At 54.5% G+C, this 11,932-nt stretch overlaps 2 protein-coding genes across 4 annotated transcripts; one reads left to right on the forward strand and one right to left on the reverse strand.

Moving 5' to 3' along the window:
* On the forward strand, window positions 1–3,279 carry CLDN7 (claudin 7). Of its 3 annotated transcripts, XM_030799916.1 has the most exons (5): window positions 1–35; window positions 858–1,375; window positions 2,209–2,373; window positions 2,467–2,551; window positions 2,657–3,279. In XM_030799916.1, exons 2-5 carry the CDS (start codon window positions 1,153–1,155, stop codon window positions 2,817–2,819), a joined length of 636 nt encoding a protein of 211 aa, XP_030655776.1. In that variant the 5' UTR covers window positions 1–35; window positions 858–1,152; the 3' UTR covers window positions 2,820–3,279. The 3 variants fall into 3 exon arrangements, with proteins under 3 accessions (XP_030655776.1, XP_030655777.1, XP_003282196.3); XM_003282148.4 differs by lacking the exon at window positions 1–35 and having other exon boundaries at window positions 723–1,375; XM_030799917.1 differs by lacking the exons at window positions 1–35; window positions 2,467–2,551 and having other exon boundaries at window positions 255–1,375.
* Window positions 3,247–11,427, reverse strand: ELP5 (elongator acetyltransferase complex subunit 5). Its single transcript, XM_030799914.1, has 9 exons — window positions 11,336–11,427; window positions 10,899–11,058; window positions 10,678–10,738; window positions 10,510–10,590; window positions 8,682–8,902; window positions 6,441–6,622; window positions 4,494–4,589; window positions 4,250–4,350; window positions 3,247–3,607 (listed from the first exon to the last, which is right to left on the reverse strand). The coding sequence occupies exons 2-9, from the start codon at window positions 10,990–10,992 to the stop codon at window positions 3,493–3,495; spliced, it is 951 nt and encodes a 316-aa protein (XP_030655774.1). The 5' UTR covers window positions 10,993–11,058; window positions 11,336–11,427; the 3' UTR covers window positions 3,247–3,492.
* Between the last annotated feature and the right edge of the window lie 505 nt (window positions 11,428–11,932).

Here is an 11,932-nt window from a genome sequence, read left to right on the forward strand (position 1 = left end):
TCCAGTTAGGAGCCTTGATGCCGGAGGGGATAGTGGTAGGTGGGGAGGTTGAGTGCAAAGGGTTCAGGCTGTAAGTCATGTTGGGTTGGAATGGGGGCACAGGAAGGTGGGGCTGTTGGGGAGCCACGCTAAGCCAGGTGTCTGTAGCAGAGCCAGAGAACCGGGACAGTGAAGCGGGTGCTGAAGGGGGCGACTCTCAGGGATCGGGCCAGGGTCCCCGAAGGTGGGATCGACCAGGGTAGGAGACAGGAAAAAAAAAAAAGGAGAGCAGCGGATGGGGGCGAAAGCGGGGCCGGGGAGAGAGCACTTTGGACGGAACCCGGCGGGGAAAGGACGGCGCCGAGGCTGGTCAGGGGCGCCCCGCAGCGTCCCAGGCGCACCTGTTGGGAAGAAAGGAAGGGGCTTCCCCCCGGTGTTCGAGGGAAATCCAGTCCGGAGGGGCTGACTCGGAGCTTGGGACTCCCGGGGAGCCACCGCCTCCTCCCCAGCGGCGGTCAAAACCGGGCAAGCGAAGGGGCGTGACCCTGGTGCTCAGGTTTCTTCCTCCTCACCTGGGCTAGGAGGGGTGGGGGCCACGACTTCCGGTTCAGGTGAGTGTCCCTTCGGTGACGTCAGGTCACCCTCGGCCGCCCCTCCGGTCCCGCCTCCCCCTCCCGCGCTCCCGGGGCCCGCGGGCCGCGCCCCCGACGCCCTACATATACTCAGGTGCGCCCCACCTGTCCGCCCGCACCTGCTGTCTCACCTCCGAGCCACCTCTGCTGCGCACCGCAGCCTCGGACCTACAGCCCAGGATACTTTGGGACTTGCCGGCGCCCAGAACCGCGCCCAGACGGCCCCTCCACCTTTTGTTTGGCTAGGGTCGCCGAGAGCGCCCGGAGGGAACCGCCTGGCCTTTGGGGACCGCTTTTGTCTGGAACCACCCTCCCGGCGCGATCCTATTCCCTCTGCCGCGAGGCCATCGCTTCACTGGAGGGGTCCATTTGTGTGTAGTTTGGTGACAAGATTTGCATTCACCTGGCCCAAACCCTTTTTGTCTCTTTGGGTGACCGGAAAACCACCTCAAGTTTTCTTTTGTGGGGCTGCCCCTCAAGCGTCGTTTGTTTTACTGTAGGGTCTCCCGCCCGGCGTCCCCAGTGTTTTCTGAGGGCGGAAATGGCCAATTCGGGCCTGCAGTTGCTGGGCTTCTCCATGGCCCTGCTGGGCTGGGTGGGTCTGGTGGCCTGCACCGCCATCCCGCAGTGGCAGATGAGCTCCTATGCGGGTGACAACATCATCACGGCCCAGGCCATGTACAAGGGGCTGTGGATGGACTGCGTCACGCAGAGCACGGGGATGATGAGCTGCAAAATGTACGACTCGGTGCTCGCCCTGTCCGGTAAGGCCGCGGGACAGACGGGGCGGACGCGCCCTGGACCGAGGTGGCGGGGTGGCGCGCGTGGGAGAGCCGAGGCCCCACGGCTGGGGGCCCTGGGTTGCTGGGGAGCTGCAGGGCGAGGAAGTGGTCGGCTGGGGGCGGCGGGGCTGGGCGGGAGCCGGCCGGGGTTCTGGCGGCTGCACGTGGGCGCGCACCTCGGCCGCCCACGGTCCTCTTCCGCCCCCAACCCAGCCTCATCCCTGGCTCGGAGCAGCGGTCTTAGTCCGGGGCCGTCCCCTCCCCCATCCCCGGGCAGGCCATGGCCTCCGTCATCTCCCGCCCTTTTCTCAGACAGAAACGGCCCCGGGGCGCGGGGCACGGGGCGCGCCGAGGGCCGAAGGGCGGTGCGGCTGGTCAGAGTGGGCCGCCGCCTGCGGCCTCTAATCTTATCGGCCGATTAGCCGAAGCCACAAAGCCGGTGGCCTCGATAGCGGGCTCAGAGCAGGGACGTCGGCTGGCACGTGCGCCGCGCGGGGCTCGGGCCACCGTCTCGGCTTCTCTTCGCTGCCCCCTTTCACCCTTCCCCCTATCCAGGGCAGTTTCGCCGAAACCCCGGCGCCCCGGGCGGATCCTTGAGCGGAGAGGGCGGGGCGGGAGCAGGAAGGCCCCGCTGTCGGGAGGGGCGGGGACCTGCCCGCTGGGCCCAGGCCTTGGACACCTGGGCGCCGCTGGCCCGCGGCAGAACACGGCCCCGGACAGACGAGGTCCACGGGTTAGTGGGCGCGGCCGGCGGCACGAAGGCTGGAGCCGCCTCCATTTCCAGCAATGACGGCGCCCTTTCCCCTCGCCCGCAGCGGCCTTGCAGGCCACTCGAGCCCTAATGGTGGTCTCCCTGGTGCTGGGCTTCCTGGCCATGTTTGTGGCCACGATGGGCATGAAGTGCACGCGCTGTGGGGGAGACGACAAAGTGAAGAAGGCCCGTATAGCCATGGGTGGAGGCATAATTTTCATCGTGGCAGGTGAGCCCCCGGGTTCTCCATCTGGGAGGAGCAAGGCTGGGCAAGGTGCCCGTTTGGGGCCTCACTATACTGAAACCCTCATTCTCTCTCCAGGTCTTGCCGCCTTGGTAGCTTGCTCCTGGTACGGCCATCAGATTGTCACGGACTTTTATAACCCTTTGATCCCTACCAACATTAAGTAAGTCTGGGAACCCTGCCTCCTAAGGGGACAGGTCTGGGGTCCTGGAATAGGGAGGACGGCAGAGGCAGGCCAGGGTTTCTAACCACCCCCTTCTCTTCACAGGTATGAGTTTGGCCCTGCCATCTTTATTGGCTGGGCAGGGTCTGCCCTAGTCATCCTGGGAGGTGCACTGCTCTCCTGTTCCTGTCCTGGGAATGAGAGCAAGGCTGGGTACCGTGCACCCCGCTCTTACCCTAAGTCCAACTCTTCCAAGGAGTATGTGTGACCTGGGATCTCCTTGCCCCAGCCTGACAGGCTATGGGAGTGTCTAGATGCCTGCAAGGGCCTGGGGCTGAGCTCAGCCTGTGGGCAGGGTGCCAGACAAAGGCCTCCTGGTCACTCTGTCCCTGCATTCCATGTATAGTCCTCTTGGGTTGGGGGGGGCTGTTGGTGGGAGAGACAAAAAGAGGGAGAGGGTGCTTTTTGTACAGTAATAAAAAATAAGTTTTGGGAAGCAGGCTTTTTTCCCTTCAGGGCCTCTGCTTTCCTCCAGTCCGGATCCTTGCAGGGAGCTTGGAACCTTAGTGCACCTACTTCAGTTCAGAACACTTAGCACCCCAGACTCCATTGACAATTGACTAAAAGATGCAGGTGCTCATATCTCGACATCCATTCCCACCCCCCGCTTATTTAAATAGCTACCAAACTACTTCTTTTTTAATAAAAAAATAAAGATTTTATTAGGTCCGGTTCTACTCTCTCACATTACCCCATGTCTTCGTCCTACCTTCTGTCCTGATGAGATGCTGCTTCCTGACTCACAAGGTGGGGCTCCATAGACAAGGGGAACCAAGGTGGGACAGGGACAGGGTAAGGCTAACACAAACAACAGAAAGATGGTTCTGGGTCCAAAGCCTTCCCACGCCCCCTCCAATTACAATCTAATCAAATCTGGCCGGTCAAATATCCAGGTCGTCATCTGGGTCTTCTTGGTCCAGGTCATCATAAGCATCTGGCTCATAGAAGATGTGGCTGGTAGCCTGGCCTGGCCTAGGCCGCAGGAGAGCCTGCTGTCTGAGAAGGGAAGATTTGGTGCTGGTGAGGGTAGCTAACAGTTGGGTCTGGATACTTTCTTCCAGGTGACTGTGACTCTCATTCGGGCAACCTATTAGGCCTCCATGTCATTTTATTGGTCCAAGTCCCTTTCTCTGACCTCCATGTTAGAGCTGAAGCACCATTTGGTACTGGGATAGATACCCTTGTACTGCTCTCCTAATAAAACCGTAAGTTCCTAGCAGCTTGAGGGCAAGGATCCTGTAGTCTTGCTTCATCCGCCCACATACTGGGCACAGAACAGCAGGCATGTAGTAAGCACTTGTTAACCAGCCTTTGCCACGCCCGTATAGCCTTCTGTCCTCCTAGCACCACTGCCTATTGATAGGGCCACCTCCCAAGGGTCTGCTCTGGCTCAGCCCAGGCCCAGGGTGCTCTGCGGACAACTGGAGCTATGACCCAAGGGTCTAAGGGAGAGAAAAGGCACATAAAGGCCCTCTGCCATTATAGGCGGAATGGGTGGATCAAGAACTTGGACTTGTCTCTGGAGGTGGACTTCAGCCCCTATAAAGTCAGGTTAATCAATAACCTCTTGCCCCACCTCTCCACGGCCCAGATGCTGGGCTCTACTCAGGGATCCACGTACCCAGGTCCCAACCTTACTTTTCAGAGCTGAACTGGAAGGGCAGGGTCAGGCTATCTCTGGCTTCTCTCTCTTTCTTGGACAGGTGAAGGTTAAAGGTCAAATGAGTCGTGGGATCCACCTGTAGGTACAAAAGATGCTGCTACTCTGCCCCATCCCTAGAATCCCTGACCCCACCCCCAACCTCTGCAGCTTTTATTCTCTCTCCCTTGACCAGACCCTAAACTACATTTCCGTGTTCTGGCCCTGGCATTCTTAAGATACCGGGGGTATATGAGGATCGGAGTAGGGCTGGGACTCTACAGAGGGCCCCTCTTGGAGATGCAGGCTGAAGTCCGGAAGGATGGAGAACCACAGAGTCTGGAGAGAAAAAAGAAAAGAGTTTTTTTCATCTTACTGAAGAAACTAGACAGACTCCAGGACCTCACATCCTCAGCCCCCAATCACCTATTTAACTAACTGGTTTCGGCCGCTGCCCTCAACTTTTTTTTTTTTTTTGAGACAGGGTCTGGCTTTGTCACCCAGGCTGGAGTACAGTGGCGTGATCTTGGCTCACTGCAACCTCCGCCTCCCAGGTTCGAGTGATTCTCCTGCCTCAGCCTCCCGAGTAGCTGGGATTACAGGCACATGCTACCACGCCCAGCTAACTTTCGTATTTTTAGTAGAGATGGGCTTTCGCTATGTTGGCCAGGCTGGTCTCAAACCACTAACCTCAGGTGATCTGCCTACCTCGGCCTCCCAAAATGCTGGGATTACAGGTGTAACCCACTGCACCCAGCCTCTATTTTATTTTCAAAAGTGAAAGCAAGTTGATTAAGGAAGTAAAGGAATAAAAGGATGGCTACTCCTTAGGCAGAGCAGCCCCACTTACTCTTTTTTTGAGACAGAGTCTCGCTCTGTTGCCCAGGCTGGAGTGTAGTGGCATGATCTCAGCTCACCTCAACCTCCGCCTCCCAGGTTCAAGTGATTCTCCTGCTTCAGCCTCCCGAATAGCTGGGACTACAGGCACCCACCACTATGCCCAGCTAATTTTTGTATTTTTCATAGAGACGGGGTTTCATCATGTTGGCTAGGTTGGTCTTGAACTCCTGACCTCAGGTGATCTGCCCGCCTCTGCTGGGATGACAGGCATGGGCCACTTTGCCCAGCCCCACTTTTTTTTTTTTTTTTTTTTTCTGAGACGGAGTTTCACTATGTTGCCCAGGCTGGAGTGCAGCGGCATGATGTCAGCTCACTGCAACCTCTGCCTCCTGGGTTCAAGCGATTCTCTTGCCTCAGCCTCCAGAGTAGCTGGGACTATAGCTGTGCGCCCCATGCCTGGCTAATTTTTGTATTTTTAGTAGAGACAAGATTTCACCATGTTAGCCAGGCTGGTCTCGAACTCCTGACCTCACACGATCTGCCCACCTCAGCCCCCCAAAGTGCTGGGATTATGGGCCTGAGCCACCTTGCCTGGGCCCCACTTACACTTTATAACCTTGGTAAGTGACTTAAATTTAAACCTCCTTGGGCCAGGTGCAGTGGCTCACACCTGTAATCCCAGTACTTTGGGAGACCAAGGCCAGAGGATGGCTTGAACCTAGTTATTCAAGATCAGCCTGGGCAACAGGGTGAGATCCCATCTGTATAAAAAACTAAAAAGCTGGCTGGATGTGGTGCTACATGCCTGTGTTCCCAGCTCCAGCTACACCAGAGGCTGAGGCAGGATGATCACTTGAGCATGGGAGGTCAAAGCTGCCGTGAGTTATGATTGCACCACAGCACTCCAGCCTGGGCAACAGTGAGACCTTGTCCAAAAAAAAAGAAAAAAAAAACACCCAAGGGAAAAAAACCCTCCCTGGACTGGCTTTCCAGCCTGAAAAATGGTGACAATAAAACAATCTACCTTAACCATAGCTGAGAAGATTAAATGAGGTGAGTGATAGAAAACAGAGAAATACCTAAATCAGCTTTTTTTTTTTAGAAAAGGTCTCCCTGAGGGGTGGGCACAGTGGCTCACGTCTGTAATCCTAGCACTTTGGGAGGCTGAGGTGGGAGGATCACTTGAGCCCAGGAGTTTGAGACCACCCTGACCAACACAGTGAAACCCCATCTCTAAAAAAAGTTTGTTTTTAAAGTCTCCTTGAAACATCAGCTTTTCATTGTTCTTCCCATTGTGCCACTCCTTTCTCTGCCCCCCGTTTCCAGTCCTTCCCTGTTGGTTTTTCTGACCTGGTGAGTTGGGCGCTGTCGGGGCCTCTGACACAGGATGTGGGCCGAGGCCTGGCCCATGGTACCGCCCAGGGTCACCTCAGTCTGAGCAAGGCTGCTGAGAGCTCCCACAGGGCCTGGTCCATGAAGCTCTTCATGTAGCAAGCCCAGCACACTCACTTTCCCCACTGGGGAGCTGTCACCTAGAGGAGGACAAGAAATGTAGAATAGTAGGGAGCATTCAGGTTGGTGGCCTGGGAGCAAACAGTGAAGAGGAAAGGAGAGAGCCTCACAATTCCATCACAGTGCTGCCAAAATCCTGACTTCCCTTGGCCAATCCTACCACCGTGCTCTGAGCCTCCTCCAGCCCACACCTTCATCTCCACTATCATCCCAATGTAAAGCTGATCAAGGCACCGCTCTAACTTCTATCCTTCAGCTGCTCCTTCGCCTTCAGGATGGAATGAACGCTTCCAGCAGGTGGTGTCCACTTACTTTCCAGCCTCATCTCTTACACACGGAAGTACTTGTACTTTCTGGAACTTCCCAAGATCTCAGTCAGTGCCTTCAATTCTCTGCCTCCCTTTTTGGGAGCATTTAGAGTGTCAGGTACTATGCTAAACCCTTTAACACAATGTTTGAACTCTTACAAAGGTCAGCGTTTTTGGGTCAAACCATATGAAATCACTGACATTTAACAATGTTCTTTTCTTTTTTGAGACAGAGTCTTGCTCTGTCGCCCACGCTACAGTGCAGTGGCACAATCTCGGCTCACTGCAACCCCTGCCACGGGTTCAATACTGCTTCAGTCTCCCGAAGAGCTGGGACTACAGGCACGTGCCACCACACCTGGCTAATTTTTGTATTTTTAGTAGAAACGGGGTTTCAGCATCTTGGCCAGGCTGGTCTTGAACTCCTGACCTCGTGATCTACCTGTCTTGGCCTCCCAAAGTGCTGGGATTACAGGTGTGAGCCACTGCACCCGGACTGTTTTTATTTTTTTGAGATGAAGTCTTTCTCTATCACCCAGGCTGCAGTGCAGTGGCGTGATCTCAGCTCACTGCAACCTCTACCTCCTGGGTTCAAGTGATTCTCCTGCCTCAGCCTCCCGAGTAGCTGGGATTACAGGCGTGCACCACCACACCCAGCTAGTTTTTTGTATTTTTAGTAGAGACAGGGTTTCACCATGTTGGCCAGGCTGGTCTCCAACTCCTGACCTCAGATGATCCGCCCGCCTTGGCTTCCCCAAGTGCTGGGATTACAGGCGTGAGCCACTGCGCCCAGCCAATATTTAACAACTTTTGACCTAAAAAATGGCAATATAGTGGTCATCCTAATACTTCCCTTGTACCTTCCCCCATATACAGGGGAAAGTGAAGCAATGAGAGATCAAGCACCTTAATACAAAGCTGGGCGTCTGACTCCTAAGTCCATTTGAGTACCCACAGTGCACTTCAAGGCTAGTCCCAGTGCCCCTGCCCGGCCAAATTTGCCTGGCTGACCTGTTGCTCTTCAAGAGAGTGCCTTTTTTTTTTTCTTTTGAGATGGAGTCTTGCTCTGTCCCCCAGGCTGGAGTGCGGTGGCCCCATCTCGGCTCACTGTAAGCTCCGCCTCCCGGGCTCACGCCATTCTCTTGCCTCAGCCTCCCAAGTAGCTGGGACTACAGGCGCTCGCCACCAAGCCCGGCTAATTTTTTTTTTTTGTATTTTTAGTAGAGACGGGGTTTCACCGTGTTAGCCAGGATGGTCTCGATCTCCTGACCTTGTGATCGCCCACCTCGGCCTCTCAAAGTGCTGGGATTACAGGTGTGAGCCACTGTGCCTGGCCGAGTGCGCCCTTCTTTAAGGTACCCTGTGCATGTCCTATATCATCACAGCCTTTATCAGACCATCTTGTAGCTGCCTGTTTACTTATCTCCATCTTTTATGGGACTTCGAGCTCCTGGAAGGCAAGGACCCAGCTACAGTCAGTCTGTATTTTGCCATTATCTAGAATTGTACCTGACACATTGTATGTATTTACTACTGATTTATTAAATGAATGAATGAGTGAAACAAATGAGTAAAAAAATAACTTGGAGGAAAAAAAAGCAAATGGTAGATGGCATTAAGGAGAAGTTAAAAAAAAAAACAGACAAAAAGGTCAAAAAAATGAAAAAACATCTGGAGAACCCAGATGTTTCTTCTAGGGTAGAAAGGAAAAGGGGCACACTCCTTGGCAGAGGGAGATGTATGAGGGGAAACAATGAAGGAGGGGTCTCACCAGGACAGGAGTCCTGATGGCTCACAGCATGTAGGGCCTGGCAGAGTGTGGTGCAGGGAAGGCGAAGTAGCAGCCAGCTGAGTGAATCGAGAGCAATGGTGACAGGAACAGGATCTGTCCTCTTGCACATGGCTCTCAAGGCTCCCAGCGGCCCCCCAGGAAAGGCCTCCTCAGTTTTTGACCAGTTAAGAGGGTCTCTGAAGAAGTCATGGTAAACCAGCCTGCAAAGGGAAAATAAGACACAATATAATATTGCCCCTTCCCCCCAGAGGATCACAAAGTTCATCCTCTGATCTTTGTGGCTCTGTTTTCTCAATTTTCACGAATATCCTAAATATTAGTGAAAGATAATTACTGAGAGATAACGTACAGTGATTGGGAGCACAGACTTTGGTGTCTGACAGCCTGACCTCCAAGCTTGGCTTTGATACTTGCCCAAGGTCAGCTAACTGATACATTCTCTCTAAGACTCAGTTGCTTCATTGGTGATATGAGATGCCAACCTCTAAGCATTCAGCACAGTGCTTGACACAGTATATGCCTGATAAATGTTAGTTATCACCATTATCAAATATTTCCTGTGTGTGGCACCTAAAGTTTATCACCCTGGATGAAAAAAGAGAAAGCAGAGGACATGAGACTTGGTCCTGCCTGTAGAACAGCTTAAAGAAAGTCAAGAATTAAGTCAAGGAGTAACAACTACAGAAAAAACAGCTCAGGAAAGGGAGACTGGCATAGGTAGCAGAACTTTTTTTCCCAGATATCTCTTTTCTATCTTCTGGTTCTCTTGTGGAATGCCATCTTTTTCTTTTCTTTTTTTTTTTTTGAGACAGAGTTTCGCTCTTGTTGCCCAGGCTGGAGTGCAATGGTGCGATCTCTGCTCACTGCAACCTCTGCCTCCTGGGTTCAAGTGATTCTCCTGCCTCAGCCTCCCGAGTAGCTGGAATTACAGGAATGTGCCACCATGCCCAGCTAATTTTTTGTATTTTTTGTAGAGATGGGGTTTCTCCATGTTGGTCAGACTGGTCTAGAACTCCCGACCTCAGGTGATCCACCCGCCTCAGCCTCCCAAAGTGCTGCGATTACAGGCGTGAGCCACCGCGCCCAGCCATGGAATGCCATCTTAACATACACCACCACCTCTATCACAACAATGGCTGATGCAAAATTAGAGGCTCAACAGATAAGATGTAAACTACTATTAACATCCACTGAGTTGCCCGGACTAGGAAGTAGAAAGCATCCTACTAATGGTTCTTAATGTCTCCTGATCAGGCACGCGGCTGGGTTTAGGGACTTCCTTATCTCAATACTTTCTTCTTCCCTACATTAGTCAATAAACTACCCACTAAAGTCCTTTCCATGTATTCTAAAATTTCCATCTCTACTGCCACTGCCTTAAACCAGGCCTCTATCACTTCCTACCATTATTCCCAAAAATTCATTAGGCCAGGAACAGGTCTGTCTCACTCACTGCTGTCTCCAGTATCTTGCACCGCACCTGGTTTATAGTTGGTGCTCGGTACATATGCACCTTAATGAGTGAACCCGGATTAATGGATTACTGCAATACCCTTCCCACATGTTCTCCCTAACTCCAGGCTATTTCCCTCTCAACTTCTATGATCTTTGCTTTGGACTCCCCAAATACTCATCACTTCTCATCACTCCTCTTACTAATTCTTGCCTCTTGAAAGACCCATATCCAATTCTTCAATGAATATTTAAGCAACTGCTACTATATACCAGGTTCTGCACTTGTTGTAAAGAAAATTTCCTTAGCAATATAGGTCTCAAATTTAATCAAATCTCTTTCACTGGTACTTACCGATTGTTGATATCAGAGTCAAAACCTTCACGAAACTCTTCCTCGCTCACTTCACAGCCCAGGATATGCACTTGCTCCCCACTAAGGCAGAGATGAGAAGGGATTGTCAAAGAGTGGGCACAGGCCCCCTATCCAGGGTAGGCCGGGGTGACACTGTGGGATACTCACCACAGTGCAGATTTCTTGACAAGAGCCTTCAAGAGACTGCGCCCCTCCCACTCCACGGAATCTGCAGAGCGAGGGACGGATAAAGAGTGTGAGAGCGCTGGGATTACCGCCTTCGCGAACCCGTCGCGATCTCCACACCTAGCCTGTGACCCATGGCCCTTCCTCCCCACTTCCGTCCCATCAGCCAGGCCCGAACCCACCGCCGTGCCTCTGGCTCTCACCCCGAAGCAGCACCAGGCCGCCCAAGGCCAACAGCGAGTCCAACATCTCCAACTCGCGTCCGGTCCTTGCTCTGGCGCCCTCTGATGGCGTCATGACCCAGTGTCACGCCCCTTGGGGTGAAACGGGCGGGGCACTCGGGCGTCCTCCCACCATTAAGACCTAACATAGTCCGGAATGAGAGGTGATTATGTTCAATATTCCCAGGGGGGCGCTCACGCGGAGGGCGCCCCTCCCCGAGCCCTGGCGCACAGTCGTACGGACAACGACCCCGTCTAGATTTTCACTGTGACCGGGACGGGAAGAGCAGTTGGGGCAGTTGTCAGTAGGAAGGGGAGGAGGAGCCACAAGCCCCCCAGGCCCCGCCCCGCGGCCACCTTCTGCGCGTGCGCAGTACTGCAGCCTCGTTCGGAGTGCTTCTGGTTTTCCTTATACCTACCCCCATAGACCGCGCAGGAGGAACTTGGTCCCGGTGAAGCGAATACACGTCACCACCGGAAGTAGTGTCAAAGGGGAAGAGGAGGGGGAAAGACAGGAGGAGGGAGTCCTTTGGGCGGTAAAATGGCGCCTGTCAGAGTGGGAAACCCAGCTGCAGAGGCTGCAGCTCCGCTCCCCAGCGGCTAAAGGACCCCCGAGCTCGGGGAGGGGGAGGCCGCTCCGGCCCAGCGCTCCGCGCCCTCCGGCTCCCCCTCCCCCTCCTTCCCTGCTCCTTCGCTCTGCAGGCCCGTTCTCTGCTGCCGCGGCCCTTTGCGCGCCGCTGCCCCCGCCCTCCCCTTTCCTGCGGGCAGCCCCCTAGCGCGCCTGCGCAGCGGGCCATTCTCCGCTTTCCCCCCTTCCCCTCCCCCTCCCTTTTCCCTTCCTCCCTTTTCCCTAGCCCCCTCCCCCACGGCCCCCTCCCCCAATTACCCTTCCCCTTCCCTCCTGGTCTCGGAGGACCCCATTCTAGCCCGACCTGTCTCGGCCCACAACCTCCCCGAAGCAGTCGGTGCCACTCCCAGCCCATGTGGGCCCCCGCGGGCTGCCCACGCCTGTCCCC

This window comes from Nomascus leucogenys, chromosome 19 (assembly GCF_006542625.1).
Source record: "Nomascus leucogenys isolate Asia chromosome 19, Asia_NLE_v1, whole genome shotgun sequence".
Classification (NCBI taxonomy): domain Eukaryota; kingdom Metazoa; phylum Chordata; class Mammalia; order Primates; family Hylobatidae; genus Nomascus; species Nomascus leucogenys.